The sequence below is a fragment of the Pseudopipra pipra genome, chromosome 1, assembly GCF_036250125.1.
Source record: "Pseudopipra pipra isolate bDixPip1 chromosome 1, bDixPip1.hap1, whole genome shotgun sequence".
NCBI lineage: Eukaryota > Metazoa > Chordata > Aves > Passeriformes > Pipridae > Pseudopipra > Pseudopipra pipra.
In genome coordinates this window covers 124,345,381-124,370,290 of record NC_087549.1, presented here as the reverse complement: position 1 = coordinate 124,370,290, position 24,910 = coordinate 124,345,381, and the positions used below count along the sequence as shown (strand labels likewise).

The following is a 24,910-nucleotide window of genomic DNA, read 5'->3' as shown; positions in this document are numbered from 1 at the left end:
TTCTCCTCTTCGTATTTTTTTCCCTCAGATGCATAAAATAAGACTACGCTGGATCCTGAGAAAGAAGAAAGGTCGTGGGGCAGGGCCACTCCTGAGGGCTCTGGCTAGGCTGATGTATCCTTGCCTAAGGTTGAGGATCGTGCTCCCCCATCAGCAACCCCGTTGCCAGAGGCAGCAGGTCAGAGGATCACGGCTCAGTCCAATCAGCTGTTCTTGGAACTTGAGGCCACAAAGAAGGAGTGGGGAAATGGTTGTTGCTGAATAAATTGAGGAAGTACTGCCTGGGCTGTGGCAGAGGGCAGGCCAATGTCAAAGGAGCTTGCTGGGCTGTGTGAGGACCTTGTGAGTCTCATGTTTGTAAGAGTGCTTGGAGGGCTGGGTGACAGCAGGCACCTGCCCACTTCATACTCAGAGTCTCCAGAGGAGATGGTGAGAAACAAAGCGAGTGCAGGATTGTATTTCTCCTTGCTGCATTTTCAGTATCTTATTCTGTGTTATACGGACCCGGTGGCTATAAACAAACCACCACATCCACAAGGCATGTTTTTTCCATAAATTTGACTATTTTTCTTTTGTACCTGTGTATGCTTTTGTCTTGGAAAATATCCTGTAACAACACATTCCCCAATTCCTCACTCTGTGAAAAGGTACTTTTGTTTATTTTTAAACCCATTGCCTGATAACTTCGTTGTTATGAGACAGGCTGAGAAGTCAGTTGCTTATTCACTTCCTCCCTGTCACTCCTGATTTCTATTGTTCTCGGGGTATTGTATTTGACAAGGCTGTATTTTAGATCTTGTTCTGAATTTAACACAAATGTAATGTTTAAAGCTGTGATGTTATGAAGTGAAGCTGGATGCACTTCATCTTCATCTGCTCTCCTGGGACTATTGTGCTGCCATCCCTATTCCTGGCAGGCCACTTCATTTACATTTTAAAACCTGGAATTTAGAATTGATATGTAAATTAACCTTCCAGTTCATATCATAACGCCTGCTGCCTAGTTTTAAATTTAAATCCTAACCATAGATTTAGGATTTAAAATATAGACTGTATTCCTGTCAAATTTATACAGAAAGGATCAGTTACAGTAAGTAACAATTTGATCTGAGAAAACTGAATTAAACATTCAATTAAAAGCCAATCGGCACGATTATTTCTTTCTCCTGAAGGTTCAGAAGTTTGTGTTAGTCCTGACTGGCCTTTTCAAATGAGGATTTGTCTTTTTGAACTTACCGTCACAATTCTCCAACAAAAAAGAGAAACTTTGAGAGCATATTTTTGTGAGGAGGCCTGGCTTCCTCAGCAAGGTCCACAGACCACCCTCTTCTCATGAATGAATTCATTCTGGTTTTGGAACCAATATAAGCAAATTACTTTTGCTTATGAACATGCTAAAAGGAGTGTACATTCACCTTTTTAACATACAGGATTTTTAAATGAAGAGAAATGTGTGCAAAGACATTGCTTATTTCCTGGTATTTACAGAACCACAATTTCCCCTCCCCCTCCCCCCCCCATGGTCATCTTCCTCTTCTCTTCTTAGCCTTACAAAACCAAATTAAAATTCATGAAGGATTCCAGTGGACAATATAATTTTTTTTAATTTTGTTTAAAAATATATACTGTAAGCTAAAAAAATAGATAATTATATATATACACATTGGCAAGAAATAGAGAATGTCACTTTTTTCACTAAGAATAATCACAGGTTATTTGAATATCCCATAGTGTCAGTAGATACTTATTGGCAGCAGAACTATCAAGAACAGTGATTATCACCCACACTAGACTAACATTTGTTTTACATATTTACAATTGTTCTAGGACCTTGACAGAGAATTTAATGGTTGGTCTCAACTAATGTACAGAATACAATTCACAACATTCTATTCCTGGAGGTGGTGGGAAATACAACCACTCTATTTCATTGTCTTTTCACAGGCATTTTTTGTATCTATGACACAAACAAAAAAAACAGCATAGCTTTATATTCCTATTTGGTACAGCTGTCCGTAGCTGAACAAGCGACTAGATGATGAAAAAGCAGGATCACTGGGTTTAGCTGGGAACACAGCATTGCCATCTGCAGTTCTAAACAATTGCCTTTATTATTCGGTAGGTCATTGTCAGCTGGATCACTTAATGAGTCCGGAGATACTTTAGGAGTAGGTCTTTAGAGTCAGCTCCACACAACAAAATTAAGTTGCTTCTTTGGAGCTGCTTAATGTTTGTTTTCCACAGAGCTTAGGTTTACAGGAAGGATTTGTGAAAACCAGTCTTTTTTACAAAAACATTACTTAATAAACACTCGCATATTTCTCCCCATTTTTCTGTTCTCAGTAGGAAGAAGGATGCCTGATACCTCCTCCCCTGGCTTGGGGAGTTGCCCTTTACTTAAACTTTAAAAGAAACTTTCTTTTCCTTTTCTAAACTTGTGCTTTCCAAAAGAAGCAAGTAAAACCTAAGGAACTCAACCCTTCCCCAAAGCCAACTGAAGGACTGGAACTTCTGAAGGGAGAAATAATTTGCCTTTTCTCTCCAATCTTGACTATTATTAATTCAGATATATATCATTGCACAGTGTCATTAAATGGCATGGAGCTCAGATGCCTCTTAACTGTAACAGGAATGGCTTCCAACTTCACTGAAAACCAGCATTTCTAGTATGAGTGACAGCTAGGTCTTCCTTGCTGCTGCCCATTGTGGAAGGTGTCTGTCCCAGTCAGGAGCAGACTCAGCCAAGGGAACCATTTTTCCAGCTTTTACAGGTAGGTGGAATCATAAAGCAACAGATGCACTCACAACTTTCTATTTGCTCGTTTACTTAAGAAACACCTATTCAGAGGATAAAAGGATGGTGAAAGGTGGGGTTTTTTTCTGCCTACACATTCAAAGGGAAATGGAACTAGCTGACGCAGCTCTTTTCTACACAAAGAAATTAGGAAACTTGGAAACAGAGGGTCATTTAAGGCAAAGACCAGCGGCTGGTATTTTTCCTTGTCTCCTCCTGAGTAGTTGTTAATCTCATCTCACTTTGAAGAAACCCAAGAAAGTATGTGTGCAGGCCCATGGGAAAGCTGTTCTCTCTTGACAGGGTGGGAGGAAAGGAGAAAAGGTCAAGAACAGAGTGTGTTTACCTAAGCCATGTGCTTCTAGCTGTGTGTTTCTGCTGAGTGCAGCTGCTTCCACTCTCAGCTGGCATTTTGTGGTTTTGAATACTAGACCACTAAATAAAATATGGGGTTTTAATACTTTTTTTTTAATATATCCAGTGTGGGCTGCTAAAGTAAACAGAATATTGCACGAGTGCACATTTCATTCATATGAGCAGAAGCTCAAAGCAAAAACAGGAGCACAATTAGCAACCCAAAAAGCAAAGACCCTAGAATATGGCACAACTACAGACAGATATAAATTTCCTTTTAAAGAAATATACTGTGAGGACCAGTTGCATAATTCTGCAAGCTAAGGAGAACACTGACTCACTGAGTCAATATTTGCTAAATTTACTGGGCCAAATTCAACTCTTGTTCAAGACAGAAACAACTTTGTTTCAGAGCAGTGAAAAGGACCGGCCATGAGTGTCACAGGCAGCAGCCTCTGGTCCCTAAACACTTCTCTTTCTGAGTCCCTGATCCCTGACTACCTTCTCAGAATGGATTATTCTTCAGCCTCAAAGACTTTGGGCAGCCTGTCCTTCATATTTGGGGTGTGGTAGACTCACACAATTAGGAATTCATGCTTCTGGTAGCTTCTGCCTGTCTTTTGACTTGTATTAATAACAGGAAAATACAGGACTGAACTAAGAAATTACTATGTCTTGTTGAAAAAGAGAGTAAATGCACATTTGCTAAAGATAAGAAATTAAGATGTGAAAAAAAAGGATGGAAACCAAGATCCATCTTCGGAAACAGATCTAAGCTGAGCTGCTTAGCTGTTGCAGACAGGTTAACAAAAAAAAAAAAAGCTTAAAAAAGTGACTTAGCAGGGCTTTAACCAAGGGAATATGGCCTGCTGGGAAGTATGAAAATCAGCTAGTGAGAAAGCTGAAAGAAGCTGAAAGATTTCATCTGTGATGTCCTCTTGTATTTCAGCTCTGAGGGAGCAAAATATGTATTTCCCTGAGGTTTTAACTAGAGAGATAGTGTGTGACGTTGCACCACAACAAAATCCTGTTCAGGCTTGACAGTTTGCTATGAGCAGGGTCTAAGGTGAAAGCAGAAGCAGTCTAGGAAATATAAAAAAATTTCCCTGGCAGTTTGCAGCAGTTTTTAATATTTATTATTTTAATATTTGAATGTATCATTTTACCTTTAAAGAAGTCAATTTTAAAAGGAACCAGTATGCATCTTTTCCTTACCTACTAGAACAAAAGAGTAAGACAGCAGATACTTTCTCACCTTTTGGGGGCTTCACTACCTGCAAGAAGGAAGGACAAGCTGGTCTCTGCACTGAAGTGCAGATCACAAGAGAATATTATTTCATATTTTCTCTACAGCTTTTTTAAAACTGCATGGGGTAAGATATAAAATTGGTGCTGGCACCTGAAACAACAGGGAACTTTGATAATTGGACTCTTTTTTTTCCACCTTTCCTTGATCAGCAAAAACAATTACTGTTCTGTGGGCTGAATTCCTCATTCTCTTGCAAATCAAGGGCAAGTCCACTGAAGCCAGATAACTTGTACACATGTTAACTCAGTCATGCCCTGATACTAAAGGGCCTTCTGGTGAGTGAACTTTCCTAGCAAAAGAGCAAGTGTTCTTTCCTCAGCCTCCTTCCTGGGCTATGGATGCTTTGGGAAAGCTTAATGCAAGTAGAGAAGAAAGCAGGTTAGAGGAAAGGAGAGGGAAAGAAAAACATTTAAATATACCGGGGTTTTTTAGAACCACAAAATCTCCCTTCTTAGCAGAGATGAACTAAGAAAACAGTGGAAGAACAGATTCTGAACTGAAATGCTTCAACTTTGTGGTACTTCTGAAAGATTTTGGCTTTGTCTTGTGAACCGCAAGTGATGGCAGAATGCCAATTTTCTTTTCAACTGGTTGTCATGAGTTTTTGCTGATGTTTCTGCATGAATGTTGATCAAATGTGCTCAAAAGGGCTTTAACCTTTTAGATCTACCACTTAACTAAAAATATATTTAAAATCTTACGTAAAAAAAAGTGTTAAAAAATTTTTTAGCCCGTAACTATTATTCAACCTGTAATTTCTGTACTTACAATAAGCTACTCAGTAATTGAAAGATTTTTACTGATGGCATCTAAGTATAATTCTTTTTAGAACATATGACTAATGATAATTAATTTTTCCATAAATAAATTAATCTAAAAAGCATCCCACTGTTAACTTTTTTTGAGAAAATAGTAGTCATCACCCATATTCTTTCTCTTGTAAGGTAGAAGAAAATGATCAACAGAAGTGGGTATGAATTTTTTACAGCCTTTGAACCTACAAAGTCTCTCTTCCCTACATACTCATTTAATAGCAACAGAGAAGGAACAAGCAAATAATCAGAGGGATGGACAGTGTACACAAACAGGGCTTCCCAAATTTTCTGGAATTTCCACTCAGCAAAATATAGAAAAAATGCTTAAATATAAACAAACAAACAAAAAGAGAGATGACCCTGTTTAGTTACATTAACAAATAGATCAAAACCAAACACTTTTGACATTATATCTTCTGTCTCTCTTCCAGTCTTCAAAACAGACACCAGAAGCTATTTTGGAAGGACTGTGCAGCACACACCTATTTTTCCAGGAGCTGTTGAGTTCCTATTTTGTGAGACAATTAGATTAATTTTCTCCCAGTTGAGGATGAAAGAAATCTTAAAGTTTTTTTCTAGGCTAGCCTGCACCCATTGACTTAGACTTGATGGGTTTGAGCACCAAATAAAATAATGTATTAAATATTCAGATTTTAACACTTCACTGAAAACAATGTAAACCTAAGCCCCACAGGCTGAACTCATCTATAGGTCTGTTTTTAAAACTGATCTCCAGCTAGAAGTCAGTGCAAGCAGAAATAGCTCCTTCTAGGAAATACCCTATAGAATTCAAGTCATTTTTGTTGACCTCATTAGTTTAACCCCCTATTCTTTTCTTATTTACTCAGGAGCCATTAGCAAGCTCTGGCAATCTGTAGTTGAGAACCACATGCCCAACATCAACTCAGTTAAAACAAACTTCATTCCATCGTGCTCTGCAAGCATCACTAAAACACAAATATCAGCAGTACAGTTTTCCAAGAGATTTTCCAAAAACATATCTAGGTTGTCTACTCTTCTTCCTCCATTTTGGAGAAAGCACTTGCCCTTAACACCTCCATGCAGTTCACAAGAATGAGTGTTCCTGTTAACTCTCGCCACTGTTTTGTTACTGGGTTTTTCATTTTGTCCAAGGCTGATTGCAGATCTTGTAAGACATCCCTGTAACCGTCTCCATAATGAGCAGCCCATGTGTAGAGAAAGTCATATGCAGGTTTCCACATCATCTGAAAATAAAGGGGAAAAAATTAAAAGGTTTTCTCACAGAAATTGAATTATTGAAGGAAAAAAAAAAAGTTGAATGGTAGAAAAGCCACAGAAAAGAAAAGAGAAAAGAAGTGTTTGATCCCTAGCCATGCTGAAATGTTTTATCACAAAAGGCTTGTTGATATGAAACCTCCAATAACCTTATGTAGTTCATTTCTATGAAACTCTCAAATTCTTAGAGGGATAAATAATAGAAACATAAAGTCTTCATTCGGATGATTATGACCAAGTCAAAATATATCCTTGTCTGCAAGTATAATTGAAAGAACAGGAATGGAAGAAAAACCCTTTTCCCTTTGATCATGTTTTTGCAGTGCATACAACTAGAAAGAGTTTCCCTATTTGGTTGTGCTTTTGAGGGTTACTGCCTCATTAAGTAACATTCTACTCTCCCTCTACTTAGTCTGGAAATTTTAAACATGCTTCTTACCTTTTAGAAATGTTTTCTAATGACAGCAAAAGGAAGCTGGGCCAAAGCCCAACTAGAACTTAATCTGACTACTGTCATAAAAGACAATAAAAAATGTTTCTATAAAGACATCAGCAGCAAAAGGAGAGAACACGGTGACAAAGGATGAGGGAAAGGTTGAGGCAGTTAATGCCTTCTTTGCCTCAATATTTAATAGCAAGACCATTTTTACCCTGGGTACCCAGCCCCCTGAGCTGGAAAACAGGCATGAAAAGTAGAACGAAGCCCCCTTAATTAATTTAGATTGGATATTAGGAAAAAAATTCTTCACTGAAAGGGTTGTTGGGCATTGAAATAAGCTTCCCAGGGAAGCGGTTGAGTTGCGATCCCTGGAGATATTTAAAAGACATGTAGATGTGGCTCTTAGGGACATGGTTTAGTGGTAATTTGGCAGTGCTGGGTTAACAGTTGATTTAGATAACCTGACTAGCCGATCTTAGAGGTCTTTTCCAACCTAAATGATTCTACGATTCTAACATGATTTACCCATAAAATCTGTTTAAAAAAAGAAAGAAAAAAAAAAAAGCCCAAACACTCCAAAAGCAGGAAAGTCAAAAATGTTTATAACTTTTTTAAATCAGGACATACAATTTAAAAATTGTCCTGCAAGAAACAAAGGAAATGAAAAGATAAGTCACCAAAAAATTGGAGCAGATCCTTAACAGGTGTAATTTGTCATTGCTCTGGTGACATTAATTAAGTTATGGCAGCATCATTCAGATACCAAGCTGGACTTATATCTTTCAAAGTGCTGAGTAAATTTGCTCAGTTAACAAACAAAATAATTGTTTTTCCAGCTGCTGCTTTTCCACATGGCAATCAGCTATTTAGTTTCCCCCTCCTCATTGGTAAATAAGGTTTTGCAAAAAGCAATTGAGTTAAAGATTTCAGGGATAATACACAGAGCCACAAAAAAACCCATCCCTTTCCTAAAAGGGATTTACTCTTTTAACATTAGTGCACTTATGCATCATAGTAAAAGCATATAGATTGATGCATGCACATTTTTATACATATATACAAAACTGATCAAGAGGTTGGGATATTTTTAGCATCTTTTTTATTAGAAAAGCAGCTTTTAGGGTTCTGAAGCATAATTCTGAAGAAAATTTGTTATGTCCTCAGTATAATCCTATTAATTTACAAACAGTGCAAAGCATAAAGCTCTACTTCCTTGATTTAAGCTTTATTTACTTGATCCCTTGAGGAACTGAGTACCAGGAGAATTTCTTTGCTCATAATTCTGAGCTTTTCTTCACATTTGGGCTCAGAACTTTCAACTTACCCAAGACTGATTCTATTATAGTTTCTGTAAACATCTCCGTCAACTTCTGCTGCCTTTCTGCCCCAGACACAAATGGAAAAACCCATTAAACTCACATCCCCTATAGCCCGTTCCACAGTCTGATTAGTCTAGCTTCTGCCTTGAGTTTAAGCCACAAAAAAAAAACCTATGCTTTCAGCGAAGTTTCTCATTTTAAGTCTACAGGAGGGAAAAGTGTCATCATTTACCCAAATGAATGGTACCTATTTTTTGCTTTAAGCAAGTCTATCTTAAGTCATAACCATAAACTTACAAAAGGAGGCAAGAAAAGTAGTTTGATTGTAGGTGGGAAGAAGGAGATTGATTAATTATTTCCTTGGTTTTTTAGAGAGGCTAACTTCGAAAATAATGTTTTAATATACTACTGTAAATAACAGATGTTACAACATATTTTAATGAAATAAAGCAGTTCATCACTCTTGTATTTATGCTGAGACCAGAAAGTTTCTGTATTCCTATTTTTAGCTTGACAACCAAGGTAGCCAACAAGAGAAGCTGGGATTTCCTGAATTTATGCTGCTGGCTACATATGCTGCCTTTTCTGTGTCTCTTGCTTCCTTTCCTTATATTCCTCATATTCTGTACAATTTTAGTATTTTAGATTAAGACAATACAAAACCTAAGATTTTTTTTTTTCACATTAAAAAAACAGAGAGTAGATATGGGATTGGTAAGAAGGAGAATTTTAAGAGAAAAAATTTGACGAAGGAGCATCCAGACATAAGTACACAGAACAAGTAAAAAAAATACACAAAATAGCTCTAAGAGGAAAGCAAGATCAGACAAGGAGGCGGTGCTTGCAAACAACAATAATGGAGATAATTTTGTAGAAAAGTGAAGAATCACAAGAGTAAACATGTGGAATTTTGATCCCATATTGATCTGAGAGGTAGGGCAGAGCATTCAAAGGAAATAAGAGTTGGTGGTTCATGACTAGAGGAGAAATATCTAGATAGTTATCACGAGGCAGATAAAACTGAGATGACAGATTCACTGGACTCAGATTGTGTAAAGGAGAATATTTTTTGTGGGAAACAGGAAGAATCAACTACAGTGAAAGAAAAAGGAAGAAAACATTATCCCGAGTAGTCGTGAACCTATGAATGGGAAATAGCAATTCCTTTTGTACTTAGAGGTGAGAGAGAAGGAATTCAGTCTGGATCATGTGCATGACCAAGCATGATGGTACAGGCAGAGAGAGAGTGGAGCCTGAATATAAGCACTCAGGTCAGAAAGGTGAGCTTGAGCATCATTCAGCAATGCTTATAAAAGAGGATTTTCAGAGTAAAACCCAGTCTGGGACCTAGAAGTTATTGGTACATAACTGTGGGAAAGAGTGGACCATGCTTTGGAGTTAGAGTGGAGCAACGGAGAAAGTAACTTGGTTGCCCAGAAAAAGGTATGCCAGGAGCACAGGCTGACCTTAGGCTCAGCAGCCTGCACAAGGATCCACCTTAAGTCTTGTGACATATCTGGTATTTCATGCCATGAGTACCTCTGGGCACCTCAAATGACACTAGGTATCTAATTAGGCACCTAAATTGCTCCTTAGATGTGTATGCACTAAAATACATATGAGAGGACAAATTAACTCTTCTTTAGAACTCATACTTCTGTATAAGAAGAGTGCTTTACAAAGGAAAATAAAAAGCATGACTTACCTGGCAAATTATGAACTCAAAGCATAGATTTGCCGTGTTCATGCTACAGAACAGAAGTGTGATTGGTGTCAGAATTTCTGATCTCATTCTACTTAAGGTAAATGATATCAACTATTACACTGACACAGAAAAGTATTAATGATGGAAGTCAGCTTCCTTTTGGTGGAAAGAGTAAAAGTTGTACTAAGGATGATTTGAAGTGGCTCCTGCAAGGACTGGGTGCTCTTCTTCTCTGTGTCTGAGTTGATAGCAGAGGAGCGAGGAAGGTTAACAAGTGGACAGGACAATAAGAAGGGATTGAACATGTCCCTGAAGCTCAAGACAAGAGATTGGGACCTCCACAGGAAAGTGCAAAAGGAAAGAAGCACTCAAAGCAAGGAAGAAGAAAGGTCCCTGGCTGTATTTGCGCAGAGGAGCAAATGTGCATGCAGTGTTACACCAGACCCTTACCTCCAGAGCTACTGCTCCATTTTTCCCTTGGTGGGGCACTTCATAAGCCTCTATTTGCTGCTTTGTGAGTCGGGCTAGCTTCTCTGCAAGCTCCCGCCAGTTTTTGCCAAGCTTGACAGCTGAAGTCAAAATGATGGTGTCCTGGGTAAGACGTGCCACTAATCCCTGGCAATCTATTTTCAAAAGTGCCTGCAACAATAGTTTTCATTAGTGATCTTTCACCAGTAATTACAAACAGAACATTTTAATTTGTTTTTATAGCACTATTCTGAATTTTTACACAGACAGGAAAGTGTTTTTTTTTTTTAATTTTGTGTTCTTAAGAATATGTAAATTTTTTTCCCACAAAATGGGGTTGCCAACAGTCTCACAGGAAAACTGCCCACAAGCTTAAGAAAAAAATTAAGCTAGCATTCAGCTGCTTCAGCATTCCAGTGTCAAATGGATCCTGCCAAGCTTATGGATCCTGAAGGAAAAATAAACTTCTCTGACAGAAATATTTGTGACATCAAATTTAGCTTCTTAGAAGTATGACAAGAAACTTGAAAATTAAGTTAGAGCACTACTATACTAAGGTGTTGTCCTTTGTCTACAGCATTTCTGGAAAATCACTGATCACATTGGCCAGCACCTTTTCAATTACTCCTCCCACAGAACTAATAATTTGCTGACCATCAAGCAGAAATGTAAGCACAAAACTCCTCCCTCCCCTGTGCCAAATGAGCATTTAATGACAAAATTTTATGATGAATTAAAATGGTTGCAGGAGTGAAATCCTGAAGTGCAAATATGTTGCATTCTCCTTTCTTTCTTTCTTTCTTTCTTTGTATAAGCCCTAATGAGAAAAATAAGTCTTGTTTTTTTCTTCTCCTCGAATTAACAGCTAAATATTCCACTGAAAATGTTGAGTTTTTCAGTGAAAGATCAAGAAAAAAAATCCAGATATTTTCCTTGGTTTTGAGATATTGATTTTTACTGAAATATCAAGCATTTCTGCAGAAGTCAGTGTATGATTTAATTGTTAATATTTTACAGTAAAAATCCTCATAGGAAACAGCAGAACTTTAGTAGGCACAGTAATGAGTAGCTGACTACAGTGTACTGTACCAAATTCCCCTGTATTTTGGCAAAGTGAAGACAAAGTTGTTCAAATTGCTATATTCTGATTAGCAAAAACACTATATAACATAAAAAAGGAGATTACTTAAAGAAGTAACTAGTAAATTCTACCCAGAAATTACACAAATTATTTCTAGTTTTAAGTCTAGCTTTGCAAGGACAGGGATTTTCATTGGAACTTCATAGCTCAAAATTATATAAATCTCACAAAACAGGACATTAAGTATCCTGGTCTAGGGAAATGTATCCCTGTCAATGACAAGGGTGATGGAATGAAATGATGTTTAAGGTCCATTCCAGTGGAAACCATTATATGATTCTATCTTAATCTAACTGTTCCCCACTTTTTGCCTGTTCTGTAATGAACTCTGTTTCACTGTATTCAATTAAAAGTTTGGATAATTTTCACCTTTAGATTCCCCTCTCCTTTTTGTACAGAGACATGGGAGACTTTGCTGTATTTCATGCTGGCTAAGTTCTGTTCCACACAGTTTAATATGCTTTTAAGATTTTTAAGTGGCCACTGCTACCAAAATTTTCTGGATCCTGCTGAAATTGCTGTCAAGCCAGGGGATAGACTAGTTATGAGAAGTAAACTCTGTTAAGGTTTACAATTCAGGATAATCAATATGCTTTAGATGTATAGCTACAATATGAATTTTTAAACATACATTTTTATAATACTTTATTTTCGTATCAGAAATTTAATTATTTTCTGTCCCTTAATAGGCTGGTTGACTTTTCAGTCAGAGTCAAAGACAGTATTAAGTAGTCATTAATTCCAAATTAATTTGAACACAGGTCAGTAAGTAAATTAGTATGGTTAACAGTGCAACTTATTACCTGGAAGAATTTAGAATAAACCCACTTTTAATTCACATATAAGAGCATTTAGTCACATAGAAGTTGTCCAGCAGCTTACAAATGAGGACTATGAAAATACATACTGAAATATTTGCAATATTGTTCATAGGCTGCTACAACATTGACTATGAAGTTGTCATGTGTGGACAGAAAATCCTACCTTCAACAGGTGGATCAGGATTTCAATTTTAAACATATGAAGCTAAGTTAGACATACATCTTAGCATAGAAAAAAATATATATAATGGAGTTTCCACACTATAAGGTTACTTATTACTTCCCAACAGGAATGTGAATTGCTCAGGGGAGCAATTTACCATGACAAAAGACAAAACTTTTCAATCATGGCTCTTTAAAAAGCAAAAAAGTCAACTCAGTCAACCTACTAAATGAGCAAGGTTCCTGGAATATTAGTAGAAGACTTTTTAGAATTAATTGGCCAAAGTATTATTCTTCATGAGAATCTGGGTGCATTTCCTGTCTATAGGTGTCTACAACTTTTAGTAATATATTCAGGTTTGTAAAAATTCCTGCAAGAATGCAGAATCAAGTTTTCTTGTTCATACATTGCTACTGAGCAGTTTCTTGACAATGCATTCCCAATAAGCAAGTTAGTTCATGCAATACTTACAATAATGAGTTCATAAAGAAATAGTCTTTTTTTTTTGTTAGCATGGCAGTCTTGCTTCATCCTCTTCACAACATGCGCAACTCTCTCTGATTCTTTATTGATATGTGCCTCATTAAAGTCATCCAAAGACATATGTGAATATCCTAGCACCTCAGCTAAAGCTCTCCAGTCGTAAACACTCTCTGATACTGTTGACAGAACTACTGAGTAGATGTAAGTCAGTTTTTTGAATGGCAATGCAATTTGTTCAACAAGATTCCTGGTTGTTAGCTCACTATCAGCAGTGTCCATAGCTTGTTCTTTGGAAATAACTTTTATGTTTTTGCAATGTACAAGGCCAATCTTTCTTCTGAGAACTCCTACATACCACTCTTTTATTTTAGTTTGTCCAATGGCTTTAACTTTATCTTCACCAAGAAGCGCTATTGTATCCCCTTTAAAATATTCCAGCAAATAGTCAATCTTATTTTGACGTAACACAGTTTTCAAAGCCACTCCATAAGTATTAACGCTCAAAGCTTTATCTTGAAACTTTGGATATTTTACTGTTGGTATCAAAAGCCAAGGCGCGGACTTGATTTCCTTGCGGTTTTGTAGACGCCTTGGTCTACTGATAATCCCACTTAATTTTGGAGCTGGATCAGGAGTCGTAACATGGAACTGTGTTACTTGGTTACTTTTTAAGAATTTAATCTGAACAAGGAAAACAAAGAAATGCATCTCCCTACATCCAAGCAGGGAGAATAGGAATTGTTGGTGGACCATTTTACCAGTTTTCAACTCCTCCTCTTTAATATTTTTACTTTGGTCTTCCATCTTTACTTCAAAATCTGGATCACAGGATACTAAAGAAATGTTTAGATCTTGCGATTTTTCAAGCAGAAATGTATGTTTTCCCCACAGCTGAAACACCACAGGAGGCATATTTTTACCCCCTTTTCTTATATCAAAAATTGTGAGTTTTCCTGGAATGTAGTTATGACCAAAGACTGTAAAAACTGCTGTAAAAGATGGATGAATATATTTGGGACCATAAATTCCAACTGAGACTCTTCTATGAACATAGTCCCAGACATTAGTTGCTGGAGGCTGGATTTTGTTTGCTTGTATGGCAATCACTGCATACATCACATGACTTAAGTCCGTTAGCTTCACTTGTATGGTATCCTGATAAGTGTAGCAATTCTCTAGCTTCTTAAAAGGCCCTTCTTTATTCAAACTAAAAAAACACACAATATCACTCATAGCTTGGCTGAGTGGATCATTCTTCACTTTAGCTGCAACTTTCACCTCTAGGAAAATGGCTTTGCTTGTGTTGAGGTTGCTCAGCGTAAGTTCTATCAGAGGACTTACGGTGCTAGACAGCTCATTGTTACATGACAATGGAGGGTTAAGAATAGCCTTTAAACCAACTTCTTGGAATTCCCCTGGTAATACATGACCCACAGGGACATGAATGTTGATATCTGAGTCAGGTAGTTGTACTGAACCCCCTTCATGATTCAGTTTACAAACTACATGAATGTCTGTAGCTTGTGTTTGTGCCCATCCAGGACTGTGGCTCATGGCTTCTAAATCTAGGCAAGACCGGGTGAGTTGTCGGTGACTCAACCAGGCCATCTTGTAGGCTTCGCGGTCATTTTGAAGCCATGTCATGTCTGAAGTTGTAGTTTTTTGAGGTGCTGTCTTGTGAGGATTAAATCTTTGGTTATCAACAATATCCAGGAAGTCAGAGACACTCTTGGATCGTCCAGATCTTCTTGCTGAAGTCTTTCTTAGGAGACAATCAATATCTAGCTCATCACCTGAGGAATCCAAAGAGTCTCTATTGCTAGAAACTTTAGAGAACAAATAAGGATTTTCTTTTAAGATAGAAAGGTATTTATCATTTTTATTTCTATTTGAAGCAGCTATGTCATGTATGAAAGGGTTGGAGCCTGACAGTTCATTCCAGAAAGGATTAGTCTTGGAAACAGTTTGGGCATGTTTGAATACACCAGACCAGTCAATATCCAAATCCAGTTTACTTTCACTGGCATCTGTTTAAAAGAAAAAAAGAAGCATATCCTAAAGCACAGAGACTTGAGACATTCCATTCATGTCCAACTGATAGTCTGTTAAACTAAGAGGTGACTAATTTTATCCTCCTGAAATACGTATAGATAATTTCTATAATTTTTCTTCAGTTTTTTAAATACTATCAATATTTATTTAATTAAGAATCTTTCTTAATAGAAGAGCGCTACTAAATTAGTGCTGAATAATAGATTAGTTCTGAAGGATGTAAAGCATCTTCTTTGATGTGCAGATCATTATCAACTCCTACGATTATTAATTAGCATTGAATATGATAAGGTTCCATAAGGTTCAAATCATTATATTCGAGTAATATTTGGTCTCTTACAAAGTGACATGGAGTTCTTTCCTTTGTGTGGAACTCTTTGCAAAGATTAAAGAAATACTATTTCATTTTTTCAAACACTGTAGAGATAAAGGCATTACTCAAGATTCTTTTTCATGCTAGTGCACATGCATTTAGTTGATAACAGAACATGTACAATTTCTCTCCTTGTGTGTGGAATTTGTTATACTAGCTTCCCATTAGAAAAAAGTCATTGATATAATTTATGAGGTCTTGTGCAATTTGAAGTTCGGAGAGAAATATTTGTGCAGCTGCTGATTTTTCTGAGACTGCATTTCGATAGACAAATAGGGGTTTTTAAGGGGATATATAAATAAATTTTCTAATAAAAATACTCATTATTAACAACTCCCTTTTCTCTTTCCCAGTAAACATACCCTAAACAGCACTTGTTAATGTAAGGTTAAAGATTTCAACTCTTCCTCCCAACCAGCCTGATCCAGATATTTTCCAGAAATAAAGACTTTAGACAGAGAGCCTTAGTACAGAAAGTTGCAGAAGACACGTACTGTAGCTGTCTGAGGGTGTCCCGTTGTCTACATCAAGCAAAGTCCCCTCTGACCTGCTTCGTGGAATCTCTCCACTGGTTAGGGAATCTGTTCCACTACTGGAAGAACTTTCATCCTAAAAAACAGTTAAGCATATAAAACATCAGCAATTATGCAATTTGGAAAAGGGGAAACTTGGAAGAATAACTGAGCTTTGATCCAGTGGTGTGACATGAAAAAAAAGTGAATTTATGGTTTATGATGCCAAGAGCATCTCAGTCCTGAGTGAGTCTTACTATCTAACGTACATCAAACCCACCAGATGCTACAGCTGCAGTACAGTAGTGAAGTCCAATAGTGAAGTCCATAGTGAAGTCCAATAACACATCATTAAGTGTCTTGAAATTGGAACTGAGCCAACTGTACAATACCTTCCATTCAGAAAGTCTTGAGTAAAATATTTTTGTCAAAAAAAATAAACTTCCTAATTCCTGTTTTCAGGTAAGTTTGACTAGAATCATTAAAGGGGAAGACCTAGATCTTTTACTTTCTTTGACAATATAAAGTATTTTTGTCCCATTCTGTTTTATTATTCTTCTTATGCTTTTCCTTGAAAGAAGATCAGGTCAGATTTTTCCTTTTAGTCTGTCCAAGAAGGACTTCACATACCCTTCCCTAGGGCCCACACCAGGACAGCAACAGCCCTAGAGAGGATATTCAGGTCTCTCCTCTTCCTTGTTCTGGCTACAAGAAGCTCCATTTTGACGCTGTTTGCATGTGGACTGGGCAACACAAGAGCTGTAAACTAGATGTTGTGGTTGAAAGAGAGAGAGTCAACAGCAAACCTATTGCAAAGGCAGGACAGACTGGATGTCCCTTTGAGGGACTTGCATATGGAAGTTTTATAAACGCTAAGGAATTCTACAAATAGAATAAGGAATTTCCTAAAAGGCAACAGAAGGATGAACCTCTAAAGGTACATTGCCTAATGTTAAAGAAAGCAGCTGTCATGTCTCCTAAAGACAGAGGAGTTGGACGAGTTTCAAAGGAGTATTTGGTAACCTACATGCTGAAATTACTGTATCCCAGAAAGAGAAGCTTGAGGAAATAAAATATTAGAGATCTTTTGTTCAGCAAAGCTCTTTAAGTTAGTGTTATAAGCCAAAAGATAAATTAATGACTCTCCCAGAATCCTTTCACAGATCCTGTATATAGAGAGGTATAAATTCTGATGACCAATAGGTACATTAAGATATATAGTTAAAAAACAAGACAAACAGACAAAACAAACAAACAAACCAAAAACTCAAGTGGAAAAAAAAGAGAGAAGGTAAAAATCCAGAAGTTTTTTTAGTCCATACATGGAATTCAATAGTCTGCTTTGTTCAGGAGTCTGAAATATTGTAGCCTGCTACTTCTGCAACAGCAATTGCAGCCTAAGCAGATATTGTTTTATCATGCTTAAAATGGACCCCCCAAAAAAAAAAAGGTTCAGCCTGGTTTTGCTGTGGCTGTAAGAAAAAGGAATTTTCAGTTACAGTTCTAGTAGGAGAATTATGTGAAAAGGAAGCATATCTCATATCCAATCACTACCACATTAAAAGTGGAATCCAGCTGTCTGTTTTCATTGCACAACACCATGGTTTAGAACTTCTCTTTTTCTCACTGCAAATATAAATAGGTACGTTTTGTTTTCCCACAAGATGTACCTTCAGCTAATGGCACTCTGTTCGGGTGTTATTTTGTACACAGGCAGGGTGCAAGTCTGAGGTCAGGCTAAGCTCAGCTGTCACTCAGCTGCTCAGAGAGCTGTATGGACTTTCAGGTTCTTCTTTTACCAGAGATCTCTGTTATTTGGCCTTTGAAGTCCTGATTTCAGCTGGTAGTGTAAGCTAGCCTCCAAGACCAATACTTTCTTGGCTCCTGTTACTAATACCCCACCAAAACCAAACCGGAAACTAAAATGCCTACTTAATCCCAATACCATAATTCTGAGACCTGACATTCCACACCTGTGAATAATGTGTACAAACTCCTTCAATGGAAATAAATTTTGCTTTGCTGCTGCATCCCAGAATGTTGACAGACTGAAAGCGTTATATAAACATGCAACATTTTTATCTCAAGCTTCTACTTAGACACTGGGGATGTTTAGTAACACCAGCATAAGATATCCATAGTCTAAAACCTCAATAAGTTTACACAAAGTAAATTTACTTTATACATTGCCAGTGTACTTGTTACCAGCACTAATCTCTGACTGATGACTTACTGATCAATTGACAAATGAATTTCAGAACAGTTCTTTAAATGGTTAAAACACCCACAATTATTTCAGTAGCTGTATAAAGCGAGAGGCAGTAAGTAAGGATGAGGAAAGGGCACAAGGGTCCAAATATATGCACAAGGGCTAAAACAGGAAACCCTTGGGGAAGGAGGAGGAAGAGAGAAAGAGAAAGAAAAACAATCTTTTTACACGGTGGGAGTATTCTGACAGAGACATGACAACAAGATTGCATATGGAAGTTTTATAAACACTAAGGAATTCTACAAATAGAATAAGCAATTTCCTAAAAGTTCCCTCTGGGAACTCCTCAAAATGTTCACCACTAGCCTGGCATAGAGACAGAAAAGGCAGATACTGAAAAGGAAAACCACTTTCAAAAATAAACCTCCACCCCCTTGAAAGCATTCCTTGGTATGAGAGCATGATGAGGGAGCCCTTGTGATTGAGACATGTCTTCAGGCCAGCCAAGAAGAGGATGAGAGAAGGGGGGATATATAAGCATTCCTGGGCAAAAGATGACCACATTTGGTCAGTGTGCAGGGGATGTGGGAAACACTGGGGACAAGCTGTACGCACACCACTGCGTACTGGGCAGTGTGCCTCCTGCACAGGGTTACATGATCTGACACCAGGGTTGCATCCCATCTCTCCTGTGTTCCAGCCTTAGTGCTGGGAATGCCTAAAGCCCCAGTGCCTTTTTATGAGACGAAGAAAACAAGAAAACCTATTGCTCACCCTTTTCCATGGATACATACTGTGATAAAATTAAACTCTTGATAGCATAGCCCTATTAATTAGGAACTTACCTGAACAAATTAAGAAGGATAATCATTTACAGGAGAAGAGACATCAATGCATGTGGGATATACAGTCATGTTGATCAGTGGTAAAAGGGAAAGGTATGAAAACGTTTTGCTGCAAAAAGAGGGTATCAGGTAAAGGAAGAACCAGAGACTAAGCTTTTCATTTGCTGTAGCTACTGAGTAAGGAAGATGTAAACTGACAACTGCTTTATGGTGCAAGGAATTATTTGACTGATAGTATGTCAGCTCACAGTGGGGATCGAGCAGCGAATGAAGAAGTGAAGAGGTTGGAAAGAGATCAGCTGTAGAGACAACCAGTGAGTGAACCTGAGTGACTGCTGAGATGTGGCATTTTTCTGTAAGAGGGCAAGAAATAGCAGGGTGGACTTGGCTGTGGATTGCTTGACCTGTAAGAGCAGGGGACTCAGAACTCAGAGCACTGGTGCTAGGCATATGACATCACTGTTACAGGGGGAAAAAAAATGCATTAGAGGAAGAAGAAAGTCTCAGGTAGAAAGTTCAGTTTCACAGAAGTCAGGAAAGAGATTTGCTGTAAATGGCATTTTTGCTGCATATAATGCCTCCAGAAATCTCTTCCAGGTCTTCAAAATTCAGGTGCACCTTTTTTTTCCTTTCCAGTCTCTCTACTAAAGAAAGTATATCCTGCTGTGTTTAAAATAGTGGTAATGAAGAAAATAAAACAAACAAACAAACAAACAAATCAAAGGCAAACACTTCCCCACTGCCTTTGCCCTCAAAAATGACAGAGAACACTTTCCTTTGTGTTTTTAAAGTATCAGCATCCCAGAGCAAAACATTAGCAATTTGCTTTTTGTTCCACCTTAATCCTTCAAAAGCAGGTTATGTTAAGAACAGAGCTCTCCTGTGGCCATGTCTCCCTTCAAAAGCAGGTTATGTTAAGAACAGAGCTCTCCTGTGGCCATGTCTCCCTATGGACTCCTACATGCTCCCCACACAGACAGTGCTACTCGTCCATATCATTACTCACAAAGACTCATGGTCTTTGTATCCAGAGGACAAAGTTTAGCATTAGCACAGACAGGAAAATCAGTAGGAACAGGTGATGGAGACATGTCTCATTCCTCAGGCTCACTTTTAGATGACATGGGGTAAAATGATTAGTTATATAGCTTGAATTGTTAGACTTTACAAGTTTCTTTCTGAAAGAAGAGGATCAAGGTAAATGCACCAGAAGGTTAAATAAAGTGTTTCTGATCTGAACAAATACTGAGTATACTGAATTATTTAAATTGTATTATATAGAGAGAAGAAAAGGAATTCTAAAAAGACAGCAATATACAGAAGAGAGATTTTTTCAGAAGACACCACACATCACGAACAAATCTAAAACACTGTCCATTCTCAGCAGACTAACATGTTTCTAGCTAAACATTTGTTACAGTAACAGGTCATATTTTAACAGCCCCTTGGTTCTTGTGGCCTGGACCAGCTTTACACAGCTCGGAGTTCGGTGAGAGGCACTTGGATCCAAGTTATTAACCTTTAAATACAGGACTGAACTGTGGTCTATAGCTAATGGTAGTACAGGATAGCAAACAGTTGAAGTGAAGAAACATTCAGTTGAAGTCTTTGACTCATTTTAGTCTGATGTATGCGAGGCAGTCAAGGAAAAGCATCTGTACCTCACTTTGAACAGGGCCAAAATTGACTTTTAACATTCAACCTCGAAAGTTCTCAACCCTTAACGTAATAATACTTGGCACAACATAAATGCTTTAGTGTGGCCCTTTTACTTGCTGCTTTGCTTATAATTATAGAAAAGAATTTTCAATTGATATATCTACTAGTTTACTCTGTTGCCAAGTTTGGTACTTGCTTTTTCAATGTTTTGAAAACGTATCACCCTGTGGAAACTGCAGAGCCATTCACAATGAACACTGGGCTTAGATTTTCTGCAGACCCAACATATGTCTGCACTGCTGCTTGGGCCTGATGTAATCGCTGCTCGTAATACTTCATCTGAGACGGTGCTAAAGGGTAGAGCTAGTACTCTAGCACAACAAAAATGGAAATTGAAGTGGGTCACCCTCTCAGTAGATTTCCACTACTTCACAAGTGGGTTTTTATAGCCTCTGCTCAGCTCTGCACAACCCAGACCTGATTGCTTTACAGCCTGTCTGAGGAACACTATGCAAGCAAAAATGACTATACCATAGACTCTCCCTCCATAAGACAAGTATCCTTCCTTCCACTACACACATCTATACTTCTAAAATTGCTTGTTGTAAGCATAAGTGGTAAGGCATTTATTTTCAATTATAAACTTTACATTTGTGAATATTGCTTTCCAGAAGCCTCAAGAAAATGTTGTTGAGTCTTGATGTTGTCTTTTGGGTCGCAGTTACCACTCTGAAATATACCACAGTTTCCCTTCAGCCTCAGTAAAAAAGAAACATGTTACCTTCTACTTACTTTACTAAGTAACTTTTTAAAAAATGGGAAATAGAATGCAAAGGTGTCAGTAACAAATGAATTAAAGGAACCAACTTTGCACTGTTAAAATGTAATATTTCTTCTTTTTGCGGAACAGAGAAAACTTTGTAAGTTTACTACCTTAATTCTTCTATGGACTTGTTTCCTTACACCTCTAAAAACAATAGTTAAAAATCACTGGAATCTTACTTATTGCGTCTACTTGTACATACTTTGGAAGGACAGCTGGTTTCCTCACTTTCGGAAGTTCTATAAGAGCACTTCTGGTTCCCTCACTGAAATGACAATTCTACAGGTTTCTACTGACTGATGCCAACAGAGCTATTCCTTTAAAGTGAATATTGAAAGCACTTTGTAAGGAACACCTTCTGTTTATAAATTTCCTTACAAAATAAAACTCTTTTCTAGCTGTCGGAAGTGTTTCAGTGCCAGCATAATGCATGCAACACTGCAAAGCAAGGCAAAACCTGCATGTACCATGTTCTGCATGTAAACTAAAGCCCTGCTGCTCATCCTTAGGTACATTTGATGTTTGCTAGGATGAAACAAAAGCCTCAACTGTCAACATTTTTTGGTCAACCTAGAGGAGTGGGAGCTACTCAAAATCTCTGTTAGTCATTTATATCCCTGTGAACTATAGTTGTGATCATGGGTTTATAAACACGTCACCTCCAAAATACTCTGTATATTATTTTGTTGTCCTGATTTCTTCTTCTCTTTCCACTAAATTAGACTTTTTCTCACATCCAGACTGTATGCAGGAATTACACTGGCCTTTTAACTGAGGAGCTTGCTTGTCAGTGGCAAGTGGATATAAAGGCTGAGACATTTGCTTACTAGCTTGGCTTAGAGAGCACTCCCAACCCTGCATAGTATTTATTATATCCTTCCTTGGGAAAAACTCATGTCTGAGCCTGCTAATGCCACAAGTCAGCTTTGAGCAGGATAGATATGAGCTGTGGTCTTTGAGGGCAGGAAGCAGTGGTGGGGGACAGAATAGCAGTAGTGTTAAAAGAAATCCTTTGTATGCCTCAGAGTCACCGGGGCATGACCAAAAAGGAAAAAAAAAAGTGTCCTCTGTCCCAAAGACTTGGTACTGGCAACACTCTTCCAGCTTTTACAGTTATATATAGAAAACAGCACACCTACTATCTACCCAGAAAGAAAGCAAAAGATCCAGTTTCCAGACAATCAAACCCAGTGAAACAAGTAGCGAAGTAGAAACTGACAATTAGGCACTTATGAGTTACATGTTTCATAGAAATAATTACTTTTAAATTTAAAGGCTGAGCACAGGTGGGGAAAAATTTCCTCATGACTTTCAACATTTAAATGTCTCATCTGACCCAGTGATGTGATTAAAAAATCCTACAAGAGCTGTGCTCTCTTCACAGCATCTTGGTAAAATAGAATCCGAGTAAAACCCACCTGCAGAGAAAGGCAAGTGTTTTACATGCTCACATCTCTTAAAGTACTTGAAATTATAACTGCAATTAATAATAACAGATTTTGAGCACCTGTATCAGCTGGATATGTTGCAAATGTGTAGGATGGCTTTTTTGCTATTTCAAGCTAAGAATGATGTAATAAAGTATGTGTCTGACCCTATGTCAGGATCCAGTCTTGAATATCCAGCTGTGGAACTAGATTGCCTGTCAGTGTTCTGCCTGAATAGCAATGCTTTATTTTGGACAGGTGTGGATTAAAGATGCATTAGCAAAATATGCAATGAGAACCTTGAAGGAAATTGAACATGATATCCAGGCATATAAAAGGTGTCTTTAAGCTTGTGGTGTTCTGATTTTAGCAAACTGAGGTGAGTCTATCTGGACTTCAGCAAAGCCTTTGACACCATCTCCCATAGCATACTCTAGAAAGTATGGCTTGGACAGGGGCACTCTCTGCTGGGTTAGGAACTGGCTGGAGGGCTGGGCCCAGAGAGTGGTGGTGAATGGGGCTGCATCCAGTAGGCGGCCAGTCACTAGTGGTGTCCCCCAGGGATCATTGTTGGGCCTAGTTCTGTTTAATATCTTTATTGATGATTTAGATGAGGGGATTGAGTCCATCATCAGCAAATTTGCAGATGACACCAAGCTGGGGGGGAGTGTTGATCTGCTGGAAGGCAGAAGAGCTCTTCAGAGGGACCTGGACGAGCTGGAGAGATGGTCTGATTCCAAAGAGATGAGGTCCAACAAGGCCAAGTGCCAGGTCCTGCACTTTGGCCACAACAACCCCCTGCAGCACTACAGGCTGGGCACAGAGTGGCTGGAGAGCAGCCAGGCAGAAAGGGACCTGGGAATTTGGATTGCAGGAAGCTGAACATGAGCCATCAGTGTGCCCAGGTGGCCAAGAAGGCCAATGGCATCCTGGCCTGGATCAGGAGCAGTGTGGCCAGCATGACCAGGGAAGTGATTCTTCATCTGTACTCAGTGCTGGTGAGGCCACACCTTGAGTACTGTGTCCAGTTCTGAGCCCCTCAGTTCAGGAAGGATATTGAGGTGCTGGAGCAGGTCCAGAGAAGAGCAACGAGGCTGGTGAAGGGACTCAAGCACAAGTCCTATGAGGAGAGGCTGAGGGAGCTGGGGTTGTTCAGCCTGGAGAAGAGGAGTTTCAGGGGAGACCTCATCACTCTCTACAAGTACCTGAAAGGAGGTTGTAGCCAGGTGGACGTCAGTCTCTTCTCCCAGGCAACCAGCAGTAGGACAAGAGGGCATGGTCTTAAGCTGTGCCAGGGGAAGTTTAGGTTGGATATTACCAAGACAGTGATCAGACATTGGAATGGACTGCCCAGGGAGGTGGTGGAGTCACCGTCCCTGGAGGTTTTTAAAATGAGACTGGGTGTGGCACTTAGTGCCGTGGTCTAATAACCATGGCGGTGTTGGATCAAGGGTTGGACTTGATGATCTTGGAGGTCTTTTCAAACCTGGTCGATTCTGTGTGTGAACCTGTGAGTGAAGGATGTAGGGGGACACTACCATGTGCTGTGCCTTTGATGAGATAAGGTACTAGAAAACCATCTTTCCATAAGCATGACAGCATTTTGCTTCAATAGAAAGGAAAAAGATGTCTGAAATCCCATACTGTCAAGTGGACCTTTTTATATGGAACCACTTTGGTTTGGTATTAGCTAACTTGGGGAGGACAAGGAAAAAAACAACCAACAACCAACCAACCAAACAAAAAACACCCACTGACCAAAAAATGAATTAACACAGTAATAGACATGGAGAATTTGTTTTGCAATGTTTAAACTATGTCAGGCAAGCTTTCAAAATGTATAAACTAGGCAAGAAGATACCCCAGTGGTACAAGAATGGCGGGATTAAGGGGGAGGAATCATGTCAGTCACTTGTTCCATTTCTCCTGGGAAATATAAAGG

At 38.5% G+C, this 24,910-nt stretch overlaps 1 protein-coding gene across 1 annotated transcript in view; it reads right to left on the bottom strand.

The window, feature by feature from the left end:
• Positions 1-2,379: 2,379 nt before the first annotated feature.
• The window catches only part of MACC1 (MET transcriptional regulator MACC1), a 35,032-nt gene continuing 12,501 nt past the window's right edge, over positions 2,380-24,910 (bottom strand). The window contains exons 2-5 of the mRNA XM_064675551.1: positions 15,988-16,102; positions 13,057-15,095; positions 10,443-10,631; positions 2,380-6,498 (exon numbers count right to left, since the gene is read on the bottom strand). Coding sequence (XP_064531621.1) covers positions 6,283-6,498; positions 10,443-10,631; positions 13,057-15,095; positions 15,988-16,102 — 2,559 coding nt within the window. The 3' untranslated portion in view covers positions 2,380-6,282. The remainder of the gene's footprint in view (positions 6,499-10,442; positions 10,632-13,056; positions 15,096-15,987; positions 16,103-24,910) is intronic.